Here is a 21,331-nt window from a genome sequence, read left to right on the forward strand (position 1 = left end):
ACATTTTATTGTTTTGATTTTATGTTAGCATAGCTCTTAAAAAAACTCAACCTTTTTGTGTCTTTCTTTATATTCACCAGATCCAGTGACTTCAACAGCAGCTTTAATGACATCCAGTCCCCTGCAGAAGATTCAACCCGACCACAGGACCTCCTCGGCCCGGAAGCTTTGGTTGCCGTTTTCCTGCTTCTCCTCCTCGTTTGGTTCCTCAACCGCGAGTTCGAGGTGAGCTACCGTCTACACTACCACGGCAACGTGGAAGCAGACCAGCACCGAATCAAGATCCAAAACATGCGGGACCAGGCCGACTGGCTCCTGCGAAACATCATCCCCATCCACGTGGCCGAGCAGCTGAAGGTGACCCAAAGCTACTCCAAGAACCACGATAACGTAGGCGTCATCTTCGCCAGCATCGTCAACTTCAGCGAGTTCTATGAGGAGAGCTACGAAGGCGGAAAAGAGTGCTACCGGGTCCTGAATGAACTCATCGGGGACTTTGATGAACTCTTGCGCAAGTCTGACTTTTCCAATATCGAGAAGATCAAAACGATTGGTGCCTCCTACATGGCGGCGTCAGGGCTCAACACGCAACAGTGTAGCGATCAAGCACATCCGCACGCTCACCTGAGAGCGCTTTTTGAATTTTCTTTAGAGATGATGCGCGTTGTGGACGATTTTAATAAAAACATGCTTGGCTTTAAGTTCAAGTTGCGAATTGGGTTTAACCACGGACCTCTCACTGCCGGAGTCATTGGTACCACCAAGCTACTCTACGACATCTGGGGAGACACGGTGAACATCGCCAGTCGGATGGACACAACTGGCGTGGAGTGTCGCGTTCAGGTTAGCGAGGAGAGCTTCTGCGTGCTCAGTGGAATGGACTACGAGTTTGACTACCGTGGTACCGTCAATGTGAAGGGCAAGGGTCAAATGAAGACCTACCTTTACCCGAAGTGCTCAGACAGCGGACCTGTACCTCAATACCAGCTCTCAGTCTCTCCGGAAATCCGAGCACAGGTGGACGGGAGTATCGGACGGTCGCCCACCGATGAAATCGCAAATATGGTCCCAGCGGCCAGCGCTAATAGAGTAGGTGCATCGTTTTCTGTGAGCTCAGGACTTACCGGACAGGGATTCACTGGTAGAGACTTTCCAGAGAAGGCTGGAAGCAATGGTACGTCGAAGACTCAACGATCTGCGTCTGCTGTTGGCCTGACTTGCATACCGGAAACCAGCTTGAGCGCAAGTCCGGTGGTTTTCGGTAAACCACCGAACCCAACTTTGACCTCTCCGCTTGTCGCAGAGGTCATTGCAAAAATGGAGGGAGAAATTGCGTATATGGGTGAAATGACAAAACTTTGACTTGAAACAAGCCAACATTGATGCCGCTGTAGGTTTTAACCCTTTAAACACAGGCTCTCCATTGAGTTTGTAGGGATAGGCGTGTTTAGGGATGTATGCTAGTGTAGATTTGCATCCGCGTATGTGGAAAGTTTAAGCACACAACCTTGAAGTGTTAATAGCGCTAGTCGAACCAGGAGATACTTTTACATCTGGACGGCAGTAAAAACTCAGAGGAGCCACCTGAACCCTTTCTACATGGGATGAGAAATGCTGAGGAGATGCATTGGGACGGCTCAGTTCCATCCTTAAACAGACTGCAGTTATTCCCGCTAATTTCGAATATTATTTCCGTCTAGCTCTTACTATTGTCTGCCTTTCGTGAATGGTTTTCTTTTAATAAAGTGCCTTTAGGATGATAACAATATGTATGAGGCATTTTTTAAAAGAGATTTCTCAATCGAATCTTTAGCTGAAGATCTAAAAGATTTAGCATGTACATTTGAAGTTAGAAAGCGCTTTGATTTTTGTGAAAGTATTAGATCTATTTTGGAATATTTGTAGTTTTTTGAGTTCTCTCTGTTGGACGTTTATCAATCAGTATTGAATCGGCAAAACTCTATATTGCGATGATTGTTGTTTTAAAAAGACCTGAGATAAAACCATCGCGTTGAATGGTGCATGGCCAAAAGTGTCTGTGAAGAAGTATTAGCGAAATGTAGAGCAAGCTATGGGCTAAAATCACCTACAGTCAACAATATCAAACATTTCTATAGCCCTTTTGATGCATGTATTCCTAACTGTCTGATTATGGCCTATTATGGCCTTTTTGTCTCTTTTTTGCGATTTTTCCTATCGCTCTTCATTCTGCAGCTAAGCGGTTAGCTGACCAACAGCTGAGTTGTAACACGACATGGCAAGTTTGCCTTAACGCTAATTTGAGATCATAGTCTTAAAGGACAAAACTGCATTAATGCATCAGCTACTGTGACTTTCAGACCTTACGTAAAATATAAAAGTGGGCAGTTGGTTTTAAGATAGTTTCATAAAATCAACACTAGCCCCATTTACTTCTAAAAACATTCCTAGTCTTATTCTGGACGATTTATCAATGCACGTTGCTGTAAAAGCAAAAATGTTTGTCTTTGTTATCTTTCATCAAAATTTAAACTCGCTACGACTCTGAAATGACTTTTCTTTTCGGCTGATGTCACCTAGGCTGCAAAGGCATGGACATTTATTGTTAATCAGTAGCTAAATTACATTGTTTTTAAGGCTACTGTTGTAGCAATTCAATAATAAAAGGATTGCGATAGCAAGCAATGATACAGTGCCGAAAGTATTCATACCCCTTAATTTTACATTTTAATGTTGCTGCCTAATGTTAAGCTGCTTAAAAAAAAACACATTAATCTACATTCCATACCCAATAATGGCAAAGCAACAGGTTTTAAACATCTTTGGAAATTTAAAAAAAAATAACGAACTTAAATGATTCTATTGCATAAGTATTCATACCCTTATCTTGGACACTTCAAATTTAGCTCAGGGGCATTCAGTGTGCTTGTAGATGTTACTACACTTTGAGTGAAGTTTACCTGTGGCAAATTCAATTGAATGGGTGTGATTTGGAAAGCCACACACGTCTTAATAAATGGTCTAACAGCTGAAAATGCATATCAGAGCAAAAACCAAACTCTGAGGTAACAAAAAACTGCCTGTAGAGCTCAGAAACAGAATTGCATCAAGCCACACATCTGGGGAAGAGTTCAGAAACAGCTCTGCTGCATTGAAGGTTCATAAAAGCATGTAGTCTTCATTACCCTTAATGAAAAAAGGCTCTTCCTAGAGCTGGCCAATTGATAGAGAAGGGCCTTTGCTTCACTCAAGTTTAGCTCCATGATCATATATGCAGATAGGAACAACCTACAGAAGGACAAACATCACTGCAACACTCCACCGATCTGGGCTTTATGGTGGTGTGGCAAGATTCAATCCTCTCCTCAGTGAAGATACATGAAAACACCTGAAGTACTCTCAGATTCTGAGAAACAAGATTCTCTGTCTGATGAACCTCAATTCCAAGCATCATATTTGAAGAAAACCAGGCACTGCTCATCATCTGCAGAGTACCATTCCAAAAGTAAAGTGCTGGTCTGGCAGGGTCTGAGGGACTCGTCAAAGTAGAAAAAAAACTCAATGCACCAAAATATAGAGATAGCCTTACTAAAAACCAAGTCTGGAGCATTTAGAACCTCAGACTGGACAGAAGGTTCACCTTCCCTAAGCACACCGCTTATAGACAACTCTGTGAATGTCCTTGAGTGGCCCAATCAAACATTTCTGGAGAAACCTGAAAAAGCTGACAGACCCCATCCAAGCTGACAGAGCTTAAGAGGTGAAGAGTTGAGGAGAAGAATGGCAAATAATTGCCAAATGTTTATGTGCAAATCTTGTTGCATCATACTCAAAAAGACTTGAGGCTGTAAAGGTGCTTCAACTAAGTACTGAGTCAAGGGTATGAATACTTATGCAATGTACTTATTTCAGTTTTTTTATTTTTAATAAATTCACAATGTCGTGACAGTTCAGTTTTTGCTTTGTCATTATGGTGCATAGAATGTAGATTAATGTGGGAAAAAGTAATTTAAAACGGTTTAACATAAGGCCGCAACATAAAACGTGAAAAAATGAAGGGGTATGAATACTTTTGCAAGGCACTGTAGATTTGCAAACAAGCTTTAAAACTGGAGGAACTCTGGCCAGAAATCCTCAATAATTGGGGTAGAAAGCTGGTATTCATTACTTCCATCATTTAATCACTTCCCGATGGATCAAATACTACTTTTTTCTCACCGAATATAACGTATGAGAGTACAAGAGCGCCGCTTCCTGTTGGCTTTGATTTTAATTATCGAGCACGGACATCTTGAGCGATAAAAGTGAATTCAATTAGTTAAAATGTGAAAAAACAAACTTTAATCGTACTCAAATGTAAAGAGACGAGATTATGTTGCCAATCAAGTCACCAAAGTGGCAAGAACTGGCAATAAGGTAACATATATATTTAGCCGGCCAGTCAAATGTACAGACTCATGTGAATGTTTTAGAATAGATTAGACCATAGCCTTGACTCTGCCTGCTTGTCGTTTGATGTGCAATAGTAAAGGGTAAATTATTGTATGGGATATTAGCAAAAGGAAGTAGATTTTAATCTTTTTAACATTGAACTTCGTGAGTAACTTAATCTGCACTGATACTGCATACATTTTAGTGTCTCAAGAGTTACCTTTTAATAGCTGTTTGATGTCTTTGCTTTTCCCCTTACCTTTTGGCTTTATGATGGGCGACCTGTATTAGTTTAAAAGGGTTGTGTGCTCAAAGCTTTGCTGTTGATTTGCTGTTGAGTGGTGATATTTATAGGGATATGCGAAAATGCATAACTTTTCTTGACATTGCTGTGATTTTGCAATATGCCGAGAACCTATACATTTAAAAGAGAATTGTTTTTGATTGATTTCTCAGTACTTCTTATTGTATATATTAGTGCCTTTTACTTATCTAGAATGCATTTACCAGTCAAATGACTTCATCCTGTTTATCTGTTCATTTTCATACACTGAAACCTAGTGTATGATACATGTCTTCAGATTCGATGTGATCTTTAGCGCTGTGCCTTTTATTAACGATTAGCTTGACGTGTCCATTTTCACTGTATATTCCTTTTGAATGTGAACTGCTCTTCATTTCAAAATTTACAGGATGAATACTGTCATTTTACTCCGAGGTGCCAGTCATTTTTATTCCGTGCTGATTTTGATACTGTTCAGCTGATGTGTTTTTGGTGACTCCAAGCATAGCAATCCATGTATTTATAATATATTTTATAGGGCACATCTTTTGCTACATAATAAAAGTGCCCTTGCTTTCTGGAGCGGGAATGAGCACACAACCCTTATGCGCTCCTCTGTTTCAGAGTAGTAGAGCAATATAAAACTTGATCCAACTAAATAAGCATTACGCTTCAGCCTCTAAACTGCTGCTTGAACTATTTTTGTGTTTTATATCAGTTATTTTAATGTAAACGTGCTCCTTATGAACTTTCCATTCTGTGTTCATTACTTCTGTTTGAGACTTTATTATGAGGAAAGCAAAAACACACGTAGTGCGAATGAAAGGGCTGAACTAATGTATGATAGCGGAAGAGCCACATTTTATGTTATTTTATCACTTTAGTTGGCCCAATCAGTGATTATAAGCAATTTGACATAGGAAATGTGTGTATGTAAAATTTGACACGTGTGTTTTAAATAGAAATAGAAATATCACACACTGGGACTTCTTGCCAAAGAGTGTATTTATTCAAGAATGTATGATTTTGAGATTTTATGTTTCTTCTCCATTTATTAACTCAATCTGTATTCATTTGTATAAAGTTTTTTCTCTCTCCTATGTTTGTACATATGCATTGCTCTGTGTGTTGACATATAATTCATTTTTGTATTATTTATATCAATGCATGTGCCATACTGTTACATCAAAGCTAATGGATGAAAAGGGAAAGCCAATAATACAGTGTTGAAGTCTGCTTTCTGTCTGTTGATTTGTAGTGAATCTGCCTTTTCGGTGTCTGTTCACTGAACAATATCTTGCACACACTACCACACAAGCCTATTCCTTTTATTCTAATCAAGCATGTATTTTTGTATACACACAGCTGTGTTTGCAAAAGTTGCAAGAATGTACCAGTAATTTAATAGCGGTCTGCTAAAATAACAAGTTAATGCAAAATCGCAATATGCACAACCAGTCAAAAGTTTTTGAACAGTACGGTTTTTAAAATAAGCCTGCTTTTATTTTATCCAAAGTACAGCAAAAGCTGTAATATTGTGAAATATAGTTACTATTTAAAATAAGTGCTTTCTATTTGAATATATTTAAAAATGTAATTTATTCCTGTGATTCCTACTCCAGTCTTCAGTGTCACATGATCCTTCAGAAATCATTCTAATATGCTGATTTGCTGTTCAATAAACATTTATTATTATTATTATTATTATGAATGTTTAAAACAGTTGAGTGCATTTTTTAAGATTAATTGATAAATATAAAGATCTGCATTTATCTAAAATAAAATGCTTTTTAACATTATAGACTATGCCATTCAAAAGCTTGGAGTCAGTGTATTTTTTTTGAGAAAGAAATTGTAGAAATTAATCCTTTTATTTAAGGATGCTTTAAATTGATCAAAAGTGATGATGGATACATTTATAATGTTACAAAATATTTCCATTGTACTTTCTTTTCATCAAAGAAACCTGGAAAAATTCTACTCAGCTGTTTTCAACATAATAATAAATGTTTTTGAGCTGCAAATCAGACTATTAGAATGATTTCTGAAGGATCATGTGACACCGAAGACTGGAGTAATGATGCTAAACATTAAGCTTTGTAAACAGGCATAAATCACATTTTAGATATTCAAATAGAAAACAGTTATTTTAAATAGTAAAAACATTTCAAACTTTTACAGTTTTTGCTCTACTTTAAATTTAATAAATGCAGGCTTGGTGATCAGAAGAAATAAAAACTTTTGACTGGTATTCTAGATCTTGTTCAAACGATTTTCATTCAATTTTATTAAAGATATGTCACCGTTGTATTATACTAACAATTAATACTACAGACAGTGGTATTTTTTACCATGGTATACTTTGGTAAAGGAAAGCTCAAAGTTGAACCGATTGAATACTACATCTACCCCATTTACATGTAAACCACGCCCCCTAGCGGCTGTTTTGGTTACGACTGCGTGACGTGCGCGTTTGCGTAAGGGGCGTGGCCGCGCAGCCCCTCCCCCTCCACAGTCTGGCTGGAAAAGAAAAAAAAACTTTTTGTATCGAAGGAATCAACAGCCGCCATCTTGTCGCGGATGAGCGTCAGGATTTCGGGAGAGCATTATATTATTTTTAACGCAGCCGGCTCCATCGGAACCGGCCCAAATCGCTTCCCTGCGACGGAAACGACAAGCTTCGGGCCGAATCGCGGATCTTTGTGGCGAATATTAGCGTAATGGAGCCGTTTTTGTGGTCGGCTGGAAAACCCCCGTATATCTGATTTCCCCCTTCAGCGCGAGCGGCGCTCCTGTGCCACTCGCCTATATTAAAATAGAAATCTTCGCTTTCGTTTTTCATTTATTTTTACGGACTTCGCAGATTATTCGACTCGGGCTGGACATGGAGCTTGAAGGTCTTTATTTTTATTCGCAGAAAATAGCCCTTTTGAACAGAGCCACGCGAGCCACTTGAAGGCATCGGGATTGATGATTTTTCTCCCTTCGTCGTTTGTTTCTCGGTTTTAACGATGATATAATTTATTTCCGTGGGGTTTGGGGTGATCATTAAGGTTAATTATGCGGGTTTTGGGTGTTGGATTATCATGGGGTGAATGGCGGTGGCGGAGCGGGGCGCTGTTGAGTCGCGTTTGAGCCCCATCTGTTAATTATTGGCCCCTGATCGCTGAATAATAATAGAAAAACCCGAGGGTTGATTTGATTTATTTCGCTTTGTCCCCCCTCCCGGGCTCTTGGAAGACGCATTTATTGCTTTAACGTGTTTTTTGTCAAGCGAGAGAGCACGATGGCTGATAATCTACTGGATATGGGTCCCTCCAGCGCAAAGCGGCCCAAACTCAACTCACCTGCGCTGTCCTCCTCCGACACTCCAGGTAAGATGCTGATCACACCTGTCAAATATGAAAACCTCATCCGTCACATCTAACATCTAGATCAGATCTGGACGAACCTCTCCCTCTGAGCTCCCAGGTCGTCTGTTTTATAATAGGTCGTTTGCTCGGTTGTCCGATCCGAAACCCTTTAGACCAGGTAAAACGCTCACGTGGTTAATGAGAAATCTTTAAGGCAGGGTTCAGGTAGCCATCTCACCTGTCCTATCAGATACCAGGTAAGTCTCAACATCTGAAATCTCTCTCACCTGTCCCATCACAAATCCATCAGTTCAGGTAAGACACTCGGTTGTCCCGTCAGAACCGGCTAGAGTCGGTTCTCCATCTCAAACCCCCACAGACCACGTCCAGGTTTTGCTAAAGATTGAGATATGCTTCATTTTTTATCACCGATGTCTATTGTTTTTGTTTAGTTTTTTGTTTAGAAACTCATATGCAGAACCAATGTTTACATAATAACAACTATATGATCATTAAACAACAGTAAGATCGTATGCATTATACATATTTTATTATGAATAGTTATTCTAATGAGCGTTGCTATTGTTGAATATGCAGTTATTTTTGACCGAAAGAGTCGGGGATATATACATTTTATCTATGATTTTTGTCTTAATGGTTAAGCCGTGTATTTCTCAAAAATAGAGAAATAATTATTTGCTTAATTATTTAAGTTATACATGTTTGAGAATTGTTTGTTGGGTGCTTTAGTTTAAATGCAAAATGCTGACATATAGCAGTAGTTTTGGTATTAAATAACCAAGTGACCAGTTGAATTGTGTTAATATCACTGATCTATAATAGAGAACTGGATTGCTCATGACGTCATAAAAGTGAAGCCACCGCGCCGCCATATTAGTATTCCCTAGTATTCGCATTACGTTCCATTGAATGAATAGGAAACTATACGATTTTATTGAGAAAACATCACATTGCAAGTCAGTGTTTTTATACCTGAAGTCTCACTGTACATTTTCACAATGCAAACGTCCTAAGCATGTAAACGGTTAATGTTGGGAATTCCCTCTGCTTATTAAAAATGTACGTTCATAGCCTACATTACAGTCGCGTAAGTTACATCAGATAAACAAACATCATACGATCTCAGTACAGTTATTCACGGTTTATGTCATTTTGTTGTTTATATTCGTACAGTAGACTAACTGCATATTTCAACAATATTTAACAGTAACGTTATTCATTTTGAAGCAGGTAATGATTTGTTCGTTAAATTAATAATTAATTCAACATACACAGCATTTTACTCAGATGGAAACGGTAATGTTAGTAAATCATTACAGAATTTGCTGATCTGAAGAGTCTGAAATAGATGTTGCTCAATCAGGTACATTAAAAATACACACCATGACTCGGAGAACACCGCTGACTACAAATGGTACGGACTTAAAGACATAAGCTTTATTTCAAAGATTTGAATTTCAATATAACGAGCAATGTAGTAACAGAGACTTGTATTGTATTATTTACTGTATAATCGAATCAATTTCAGATACTAATACCAGATATAAGGTACTGTGTATTATTTCCTGTATAATTAGGTACATAAAGAAATATATTTAGTGTTGGATCAGTTACCTGTTTCTGCAAGTACGCAGCTGACACGCCCACCAAAACGATTTCAATATATCACTTATCCAGCCCGAAAAGACCATAAACATTCCAGAAAACATCTTAAGTAAAAATTAATTTACATACACATATGCTAAAAACTAATGCTGTGTGAAAGATACGCTTCAAATCGGGTGATTTTAGGTCAGCAGTTTACATGTGACTCAATGGCGCTCTCTGCAGGTAGGGAATAGTAAGATGGCGGATCGAACACTTCCGGTGGCTTCACTGCCTAACGGCAGTTTAGAACGCAATGAGCAATCCAGTCATTATATAGATCAGTGGTTAATATTTGTAAAATATGCTCTAGATATGTCATATGTTACTTTTCTGATAACAAATGGCTAACTACTTTATTTCTAAAATCCAAAGTTATTTGTTTCTAATTAATCTAAAATAAACAACTTTGCTGTTAATAAGTAGATGATTGTTGGACAGCAATGCAAATATATTTGTGTATATGTGACCCTGGACCACAAAACCAATCATAAGGGTCAGTTTTTTGTTAAATTGAGATTTATACATCATCTGAAAGCTTGTTAGGATAGGATAATATTTGGTTGAGATGCAACTGTTTGAAAATCTGGAATCTGAGGGTGCAAAAGAATCTAAATATTGAGAAAATCGCCTTTAAAGGTGTCCAAATGAAGTTCTTAGCAATGCATATTACTAATCAGAAATTACGTTTGGTATATTTAGGGTAGGAAATTTACCAAATATCTTAATGGAACGTGATCTTTGCTTAATATCCTGATGATTTTTGGCATAAAAGAAAAATCGATAATTTTGGCCCATACAATGTATTGTTGGCTATTGCTACAAATATACCCGTGCTACTTACGATTGGCTTTGTGGTCCAGGATCACGTATCATGACTGTTTTATTAATAAAATACTCCTGTTGTTAAAAAGATATTGGTTTGCAATCAAAGTGGTCAAAAATCTGTTTTTATTTGTAGTTGCGATTGCGTATATTGCGGTATATCATTATTTTTTTGGTTGATATCTGTTAAATGGTTGCATTTAATCGGCAGATGCGATATTATAATAAACGATAACCAACTGAAAGTTGAAAAGTGTGAATATCGGTAAAATATGTCAGTCAAAAAACGATTTTAGGCCGCTTTCTAACTCTCACCTGTCCTGGTAGTTCAAAGCAGGTTTAGGTGAGACACTTACCTGTCCCATAGGTATCCTCTCAAAACTGGGTTCAGGTAAGACTTTCGGCCCAAAACATGGTCTACGTTAGGGCTGGGCGATTAATCGAAAAATAATCGAAATCGACATTCAGAACCTATAATCGTTAAAATTTTTCCAGGAAGATTATTTCAATTACTTTCCCTTTAAAAAACACTAGCGCTCCGTTCCGTTATTCCACCGACATGTCGATGGAGAGCTTAAACAGTATTTATACAGTAAAAAGTATTTACAGGATATACAAGGGTAATTTTATTTAGAGATACTGCTTATTTTCTACTTTTAATATGAAAAACATTGAAAATTATTTATTTTGTTTCCAATAGTGCAAGTTATTTATTTTCACTAATTTAAGAAAAATGTGACTTTTCGTTTTAAGCAATGCTTGCTTTAATTTCAGTTGTTCAACACTGATGTTCAATTAATAATCATAGATCGTAGATAGTGTTTCCTTCAATTATTTTAAAATCAAGTAATGCACCCTTCATCCAAAAATCTCTCGCTTGTAATATGTGAACATATTTACTGTACAAAACTTGTCAGTGAACTATGAGGGCAAAAAAATAAATATTATATAAATATAATTAAATATAATTTTATTAATAAATAAAATAATCGTTCATTAATCGTAATCGGGTTAAAATGTTCAATTAATCGAGATTTTGATTCTAAGCCAAATTGCCCAGCCCTAGTCTACGTGATAATTTTATTTAACAATCGAAACTGTTCTTGTCAGCCTGATTCTTCTGCATTAAGGCAGTTCCGTTAAAAGTCCTTATTTTTAATATGTGAGGTTTAGTCTGCAAGCAGGGATGCGTTGAATTAGTATATATACAACAAATCTGTTCTCTTTAATATGTGCAACAAATGTTTGCATTGCATTTAAAATTGTTTATTACCATATAATGTCTTTATCACATAGAGATTGTGCAGAATGCCTTCTTTACACACTTGAACTGATAGTGACTTCTGAAGCCGTTCAGCTGCTGACTGTGATAGTATTGCCGTGGAATGTAATGACACTTACTCTGATATTTATCTTCATATGCTCTTTTGAGTGAGATCTCCTTGCGAGTTATTCATATAGATGCGACTACCGAGCATCTCAGCCGGACGCAGATTTCTGAGGGCTGCTACTAATCAGTGCAATGACAATTGACATCAGTCTTGAGGAAAGCAGAAGTTTTCTTTTCATCCCCATTTCGCATACAAGTCTTCATGCATCATCTGTTGAGGTTTCACTCAGCTGAATTTTACTGTTATGCAGAGACTTTAGTGCAGCGATTCGCAACCTTTTAGACTCGAACGCCCCCCGTTGTTCGCCACAATATTCGAAGCACCTGAGAAATATAATTTTTAGTTTTACGGCTTGCTTTTTTTATTTATTTAGGGTTAAATTTTTTGGCATGTTAAGATTTACTTATTAAAATATTATGTTAATTTATTAATTTAATAAATATTAAGTAATATATACAATTTTTAATTATAGCAATCATTTGTGAAATTATCTTTTAAACGTCTTACTCGTCCAAGCTTGTGTTTTACCAGTTCATTATATTAGACAAATACAAGATGGCATGCTTTAATGTTTGGATGTGTAGGTTTGCAATTATGAATGGATGGTTATTCTAGTCATTGTTTATAGGAGCAACCACCCACAACTTCATAGCATCATGGCAATGAGTTTTGCACAGACGAGCATTCTCCAGAAAATGTCAAATTGTAAAGAAATGTGATGACAAGGCCGGGCAAGATGAAGATGCACATGATCATTTCAGCAGTCTTGTTTTAGTAAGCCAAATCCAGCACGCTTTCCGGATCTGATTTCAGTGGACATCCTAATGCCAGTGAGGCAGCATGTGTTGTGTTGCAGAAAGTAGCATTTTGTTTAAGAGCATAACTTAAGACTTGCTTCAGGAAATTCCACAGCTCAGTGTGGAGAGATCCGTTATTTCCTGTCTCCCTAATTCCTCCCATGTTTTTGGATTAACATGCAACTTTTAAGCGCACGCTTGAGTTTGACACAAAACAAGACATTTTCTAATTGTGACGTAAGTGGCGTTTGCTGCGCAAAAGCAGCAGCCTTGATGCTAAAGTGGAGTCATGGGTGGTTGCTAATAGGTCTGGGTATTAAGACTAGGCCTTTACTATAACCCAAAATCTGGATTATTTGTATTTACTCACATTTAAAAAATATATATATATATATATATATGTTTTGGTCCTAAATGTGATCTTCCTCTATATGCGCAAGTCTTTACTCTAGGTCAGTGGTTCTCAATCCTCGTCCTGGAGGACCCCTGCTCTGCACATTTTGCATGTCTCTCTTATTTAACACACCTGATTGAGATCTTCAGCTTGTTAGTTCAGTTCATGGATCTCTACTAATGAGCTGATAATCTCAATCAGGTGTGTTAAATAAGGGAGACATGCAAAATGTGCAGAGCAGGGGTCCCCCAGGACCAGGATTGAGAACCACTGCTCTAGGTTTTTACTGGCCATTCACACGAACATATCTTAGCGTCTAAGGCTACATTTACACCAGTGCGTTTTTAATCTTAAAAAACACACATTTTGCTAGGTTTACGCCTGGTGTCTACACAACTCTGCCGTTTTTGACTCTTGAAAATGGAGACTTTCAAAAATGCTGCAGACCCTGTTTTAGTTTGAATACTATGGGATTGCATTTCCGTGTAAACAGACCAAAATGGAGACTTTTGAAAACGAAAATGTTCTTTCTGTGTATTATTGATGACCATGTAAACGATAACATCATGCTCATTTGTTGCTATTCAGTTCAGAGGCTCATATAAGAACAGTAACCATTAAATTGCAAAATAAAAAAAGAAATTACAGTATTTTTACGCTCCGAGGAATAACAGTCAATTTTATTAAGGTTATATATCTTAAAAACAAAAACGCACTAGTGTAAATAGGGGTGGGAATCTTCAGGCACTTAACGATCCGTTTCTGATTCTGGGAGTCACAATCCGATTCCAAAGCAATTCTTGTCTTGATCTACATTTTTTTTCCCCCAATTAATTCTTCTTCTTACAATTTTAGATTTTAACAAAATTACAGTTTCTATGCTTTTTGTTTATAGTTGGAATCTTTGTATGTCAGTTTTAAAAACATAACTGACTGTGTGTACTGTACATCAGTTTCCTATAAAAGTATTTGAAAATGCAAGTGCATTAAGCCACATTCGCAAACGAGCTTTAGGATGAACAAACACAAATCGCACGTGAAAGTCTGCCAGTGCGTGAGTTTCGTGCATCTGATAGTACTGCATTCCAAACGGCATAAATACAAGCATATATAAAGTAAAACTTGTCGGGTAAATATTCCGAATTGTTGAAGAGAGCATCGGCGAGTCGATTTTTTTTCTCCTACCACTAAGTGTAAACAGCCTAAAATGCAAGACGCAGACGCAGGAATGGTTGAGTGTAGAGGTCGACCGATATTGGTTTTACCAATACCGATAGCTAGGTTGGACCACACTGGCCGATACCGATTAATTAACCGATAGTTTTTGAAAATGGATACTGAACAGCATTTAAAATAGTGATGTACTATTTTTTTTAAAAATACTAAACCATACTTTGTAAATGAATACAAATATTATTTATTATACATTGATCATTAAAGTTATTTCATAGTTCATTAATGCTAATAAAATATCAGTAAATGTTGAAATTAACACACTCTAAAAAGGAACAACACTTCTATTCTACAGCTTTCATTAATCTTAGTTGATGTTACAAATGGGCTCATTGTCATCTTTACATTTTAACAATATGTAAAATTGCAGGTCCTATGCTTTTTGTTTATATTTGCCATCTTAAAATTAAGATTCAATTTAATTACGATTTTCAATATCAACTAAATATAACCATGCGTCACATTCTCAGTTTTCAACGCACATGGCACCATTTTCATATACATTTTATATAAAATTTATTTTGTGCAAAATGTACTTTATTTTTTTATTATATAAGCAGGCTACTTTTCTTTTTAAACATTTACTCATTTAAAATAAGCGTTCTTTAAGTGCTGGCAAGTTTACAGAAAATAGTTATTGTTTTTTCTTTTTCGATTGATTATTACTGATGAGATCACAGACAGTCGCTGCTTTAACCGGCTGCATTCAAACGAATGCACTGATCTATTTCGATGTATCAGATGTTTTGTCCTGCTCTGAAAACATAACTGACTGTGTGTACATCGAAAGTATTCGAAAATCCATGTGCATTTATCTGAAAACAAGCTTTTTAAGACGAACAAACACAAAGAGCAAGTGAAAGTCTGTCAGTGCGCGAATTTAGTGTATCTAATAGTACTGCATTACAAACAGCAGAAATGAAGGCATATCTAAAGTAAAACACTGCGATTGAAAGCTCACACTGTCAAACAATGCACACGTAGCTCACAGTGCAAATTCTGTGCTACGAAGCCTGCCGCGTTTCTGGCGCGCACACGTGCCATGTGCGGGAAAAACACAAGCTCAACCGGACAAAAGTGCAGCGCTGCGTTGCGCGGACAACTCGCAGGTATCTCTCTCTCACACACACACAAGATGCGTCGCGTGTAGTTCAAGCAGAAATCTATAATCACCAAACGGGCAAATGTTTACCTGCAGAAAGATCAAAAAACCAGCAAAGGTTAGTCTAGACAGATTAAACGGAAAGAGAAAGTGCGATCTATATCGTTAATTGCAGCCATTTCAGAAACAATTTCTTTTCTGTTTTACATTTGTTTAAATATTATTTGTTTGTGTTTTGTTTCAGTTTTATATATTAATTACGAAAGAAGTTTGTGTTGTTTGTAAATGTCGGACGTGGGAAGAAATTGGACGGCAATACGCCGGGAGAATTGGAGAGGGTCAGACACAATTTTTGACCACTTCGTACGTTTTTATTTGTGGAAAATCCCTCCTTAAACTAATTTCGTTTTGTATAATTTTTATCTTAACTTTTAATATATATTTTTGTTGATCAGTTATTAAAATCAAATAAGAACAGGAAAATGGCATTGTAAAATAAAGTGCATAACAAGATGCAAGCCTATGCTTTAAGGGCCTGAAGAAAAGGCTAAAACATAAATAATAGCTCTATATGAAGCATACAGACATTATTAGCGCTACAGAAATACAAATATTTTGCTGAAATGCACAATACTCAATCTTCCATATTTTATATATATATATATAAAATAATAAATTGCTTGCACCTCAGGGCGAGCAGTAGGGATGCGACTGTGAGGATATTTCCCCACTGGTTAAATTTTTTTTCGGAGCAAAAATCTTGTCAAGCACCTCGATCGGCCCCAATGTTCGGCGGAGATTATCTGGTAATGTAATGTCGAAAACATACCACAACCGTAAGGAGAAAGAGGAGCTCTGCTGAGGTGAAATCGTCTCAGTTTTGAATAGGGCTGTGACGGTGGCACGTTGTTTTTTTATATATAGGCTACACTTCAGTCAGCGAACAAGCAGCCTAAAAACACAAAAATAAATCAAATAAATAATATATTTAATTAAGAAAGTAGCCTAAGAATATTAAATAGGCTATTAAACAAACATTCCTTGCAAAAATGTCCGATAGCTCATCAATTTTTGGCCGACTGAATTTCCAGTCCGACTGTCTTTTTTTCTCTTTCTCTTCCTCATTACACAGCTGCTGTTTTTAATAGCAAAGTGATTGCATTTATTTTCGTTTCTTTAGTTTATAAAGTTAATTTAGAGATATATTTGGAACACTTTTTGTTTGTTAAATTCAAGTTTTTGTTTTTTAAAGTTATGATGACCTAGCAAACAGCGGCAGACAGATCAATAGCCTGCTCAAGTCATCGCGATTTAAATTAAAATCCATTGATATAAAAAACTTAAAACATATCACAATATTAGTTTAATCATTCAATCAAGATAGATCCAAAGTTTGTGCGGAGAGAAGCGCGCTTTGCAGGACATGGAGACGCCAGTGCAATGTGGAATTTCTTTTTTGCTCATAAAGGTAAGAGCAATATACCACCCCGAACTGTAAAGGGCCTACCTTAGTTTGTGTGTATCTCACAGTATCAACAAAATGTGCTCTTAAAGAAAACAAACAGAATACGCTTGATATCTTTGGTTTAAACAGTAGCGCTTCACAATAATTAACCGAAACCCAGGTAATTGCCTCACAAACACAATATCTATAGAAAGCTTTAAATTATTATTTTACTATAAAACGAAATAATTAAAATCGAAAACAAAACTCTTTCATTAGCTATAGGCCTAATCCATAAAGATATATTAGGCATTAATGAGCAGATTGTCAACTTCATCTTTGCAACACTGAATCAGAAAATACTAGTTTATTAATAAGTAATTCGAATATTTTCTTAATTTTTGCCCTGACACATTCATGGTAATTACTTTTGCTGGGGCTTTGAGGCCAGTTTTGCGTGCATTTGAATCCGGAACTCTTCCAGCTGGTCGCTGCTGATGGCAGGACACTAAACACCGCCATGGCAGAATGAATGTAGCAGAAAGTTAGTCAAGTTATCCCGTTCCAGCGTGCAAAGTCACATGACTTTTTTTAATGCGCACTGAGGAATTTAATTTGAGAGGCTTCTTGATGGGAAATGCATCATGTACACCACAGCAAGCCGCTGTCTTGACGGATGGTATTTTTATAGTTTATTTAGTTAGTTTATTCATTAAAAAGTCTATATATTTGGCAGATGTAAAGCATACATGTGTATGTTTTTTGTTAGTCCATTTTTATTTTATTTTTTTATTATTATTATTATAACAGTTCAAGGACCAACATGTTCGTGCACTTTCTAAAGATAGAAGTTAGTTCTGTTTTTGAATAAAGGGTTGTAAATTAATCCCTTTCTTGTTTTTTTTTTAAATTTTTTATCCGATTCATCGATTAATCGAAAAAATAATCGACAGATTAATCGATTATTAAAATAATCGTTAGTTGCAGCCCTAGATGAAAACCAGGAGCTTTGTGGCTGTCCTAATGACTGCCAAGTAAATAACACTATCAAGGCCCAGAAAAATATGAAAGACGTCATCAAAATAGTCAACCATAATTTTACGAAGCTACGAGAACACTTTTTGTACTCAAAGAAAACCAAAATAATGACGTTATTCAACAATTTGTCTCCTCCGCGTCAACGTAGCGCCAATTTGGAAAGTATCGTATGCTGTTTAGTGTCAGCCGCAATGCACGGATACGTTTTCTACATTTATTTACACTTTGATTCGAACGAAAACAGTGTATCCATGTGATGCAGCTGACAGAGAACAGCTTATGCTGTTTGCGTCCAGGGTATACTCTTCAAAATGGCGCTACAGTGGCGCGAATTGTTCAATAAAGTCGTTATTTCTTTTTTATTTGCTTACAAAGTATTCTCGTAGTTTTGTAAAATTACGGTTTACCTACTGATGGCAGATGGACTATTTTGACAACGTCTTTCATACTTTTCTGGACCTTGACAGTGATGTTTACTTGGCAGTCAATGGGACAGCCACAAAGCTCCCTGTTTTCATCCAAAATATCTTAAATTGTGTTCTGAAGACAAACAAAGCTTTACTGGTTTGGAGTATCATGGGGGTAAGAGATTAATGACAATTTTCATTTTGGGGTGGAGTAACCCTTTAACCCTCATTAATTACTGACACTCATGTTGTTTCAAACCCATAAGACCTTTGTTCATCTTCAGAACACAAATTAAGATATTTTTGATGAAATCCGCTTTCTGACCCTGCATAGACGACAACGCAACTACCATATTCAATGCCCAGAAAGGTAGTAAGGATATCGATAAAATAGTCCATGTGACATTAGTGGTTCAACCATAATTTTATGAAGCTACGAGAATTTTTTTTGTGCGCAAAGATTACAAAAATATCAACTTTATTCAGCAATTTCTTCTCTTCCGTGTCAGTTTTTGATGGGCATTCACAAGAGTTCACGTTTCCTCTGCTTGACGACAAGGCGCAGTACATCCGGGTTCTACGCCAGACGCCAACATCGTGCTACTCTTGTGAACACACAGTTTATTCTTGTAACTTCATAAAATTAAGATTGAACCACCAGTGTTGGGGTAACGCATTACAAGTAAAGCAAGTTGTGTAATAATATTACTTTTTCCAAAGTAACTAGTAAAGTAACGCATTACTTTTTAATTGGCAAGAAAATATCTGAGTTACTTTTTCACATAAGTAACGCCAGTTACTTCCCCCATTTATTGATTAAAAGCTCTCCTGTCCCCATGTTGAGAGAAATCGTGAGTAAGATGTTACTTTGGTTCTAGAATAAATGTAAACATGCATTAAATCATCTCACTCACTAAAAAAAACCCAGATACAGTATTCTTCAAAATGAACAAAAACTGTGAAATTCAACTCTGCAATAATTAAATGTTAAATAATACAAATATCCTTTATGTATTTAATCTCATTTTATTAAACAATGTCTTTGCTGGCAACCTTCGATGATCCTATTCATCCATTCTAATAAGCAAAAATTACTCAAGATAATCTAACATTTGTTTTCCTTTTTTTATTGCTAAAGAGTTGACATTTTTTCTTCTGCGGTCTACTGTACAGACGTAAATTTACTTTTCTCTAAGCCTGAGGCTTTTGGTTTCAAAAAGCTTTTACATGTGCAAAAAAATAGAACTTTTTATCTTAAAAACAAACAAGCAAGTTCTGCTTAGATTTAAAAAGTAACGCAAAAGTAATGTTACGCATTACATAAAAAGTAACTAAGTAATTAGTTACTTTTTTAGGGAGTAACTCAATATTGTAATGCATTACTTTTAAAAGTAAATTCCCCAACACTGTGAGCCACTGATAACACATGGACTAATACATCAATGTCCTTTCTGGGCCTTGAACGTGGTAGTGTCTATGAAGGGTCTGATAGCTCTCGGATTTAATCAAAAATATCTTAATTTGTGTTCCGAAGATGAACAAAAGTCTTACAGGTTTGGAACAACATGAGGGTGAACATCCCTTCAAGAATCGAAATCTGTTCATCAAAACAGGAATCGGATAAAAACAATAAATGTATATTTTTAAGATGTGTTTGAAGTGCTTTTTAGCATGTAATTATGCGTCAATCGCAGTGAATCATCATAATTTACAAAATAAGCTTAATTGTGTTGCAAGATTAGTCATACATTAAAAAAATTTGGTTTAGGATTTTCTTTGAAACAATTTTCACTGTAATTATTTGTGAAATTGACTAGCAATTGCTAAGACGTGGTAAGTCTTAGCAAATTTTGAAGTAGTGTTTTCTTGTAAAACGGATTTTATTAATCCGTTTTATTTACAACTTCCAAAAATCAGTTTTAACTGTAAATGAGCTGCCGAAGGCGGTTCACATGTTAACCTCTCCTCCGCCGTTAAGTGCACACTACTCTGCGGCTGTAACGTAGCTGTGAGCCGCATCGACGGTAATGTGGACCGCTTGTGTGAGAACGGCAACACGTGCACGTGTCCTCTAGTATGCATGCTAATTTGTGGGTTTGTGTTAAGTCTCTGTGGTCTTTTTTTGTTTTCCACATTTTTTCGTCGTTTACTGTTGTCGGAGACGGTTCCAGTGGGTGTGTTGTTTGCCAGCTGGGTGTTCCTCCTCTTGTTATTGTGAGCGTGTGGCAGCCGTGGGTGCGCTTTTATTCCAGCCGTGTTTGCATTAGTGTACATACAAACACAGCCAAGCGTGTAAACGCTGCCCTCCACCAGCTTCAGGCAGACGGCTCGCTGCGTGGTTTAATGTCTCGGCTGAAGCATGACTGATTTGGGGAAGGATGCTTTGGGGAGAACATCGCAAAGCAGATGAGATCTGATGCCGTCTGAGCAGCTGCTTGAATTCAAGATTAATCATGGCTACTCTTTTTCATGCATTGAAAGTATCTAAAAGTGGTCCATATGACTCTTGTACTAGAGTCTTCTAAAACTTTAGAATATTTAAAGCGTTGGTCAAAAGTAAGAAAATTGAATTGAATACTTCCTCCTATTTTTTTTTTTTACAAACCCATGGACTTTGAACTGAGCGACCGAAATCTGAGGATCCATTTAAAGCATCTTTATTTGTGTTTCAAAGATAAGTGAAAGTTTTATGGCTTTAGAACAACTTCAGATGAGTATTTGATGACAGAATTCAAATTTGTGAGTGAACTCTCCCTTTAAGAATCTATTCACTGAAAGTCGGGTTAGCTATAAAGTCTCCAATATATTCCGCTTTTGCATTGTAAAAAAGTAGCATTATAAACGTTTTATAAGCCGGTTTGAATTGAGCACCTTCAAACCACGTTCACACGCAACTGTTATCTCTTTAAATACATGTAAACTATTGTTTATGGCAACTGTGATCAATCCAGATTTGTTGAAGTGCTTTATAGGGCATGCATTTTCATAT

General features: G+C 36.7%; 2 protein-coding genes across 5 annotated transcripts in view; both read left to right on the forward strand.

The window, feature by feature from the left end:
- The window catches only part of LOC141295723 (adenylate cyclase type 9), a 94,985-nt gene extending 89,056 nt beyond the window's left edge, over positions 1 to 5,929 (forward strand). The window contains exon 10 of the mRNA XM_073827026.1: positions 81 to 5,929. Within this exon, the coding sequence (XP_073683127.1) occupies positions 81 to 1,362 (1,282 nt within the window). The 3' untranslated portion in view covers positions 1,363 to 5,929. The remainder of the gene's footprint in view (positions 1 to 80) is intronic.
- Positions 5,930 to 7,256: 1,327 nt separating this feature from the next.
- LOC141332154 (CREB-binding protein-like) overlaps positions 7,257 to 21,331 on the forward strand; it is a 59,856-nt gene continuing 45,781 nt past the window's right edge. For all 4 annotated transcript variants that reach the window (XM_073837261.1, XM_073837269.1, XM_073837277.1 and 1 more), the window contains exon 1: positions 7,257 to 8,067. In XM_073837261.1, the coding sequence (XP_073693362.1) occupies positions 7,980 to 8,067 (88 nt within the window). In that variant the 5' untranslated portion in view covers positions 7,257 to 7,979. The remainder of the gene's footprint in view (positions 8,068 to 21,331) is intronic.

The sequence above is a fragment of the Garra rufa genome, chromosome 1 (genome assembly GCF_049309525.1).
Source record: "Garra rufa chromosome 1, GarRuf1.0, whole genome shotgun sequence".
NCBI classification, from domain to species: Eukaryota; Metazoa; Chordata; class Actinopteri; order Cypriniformes; family Cyprinidae; genus Garra; species Garra rufa.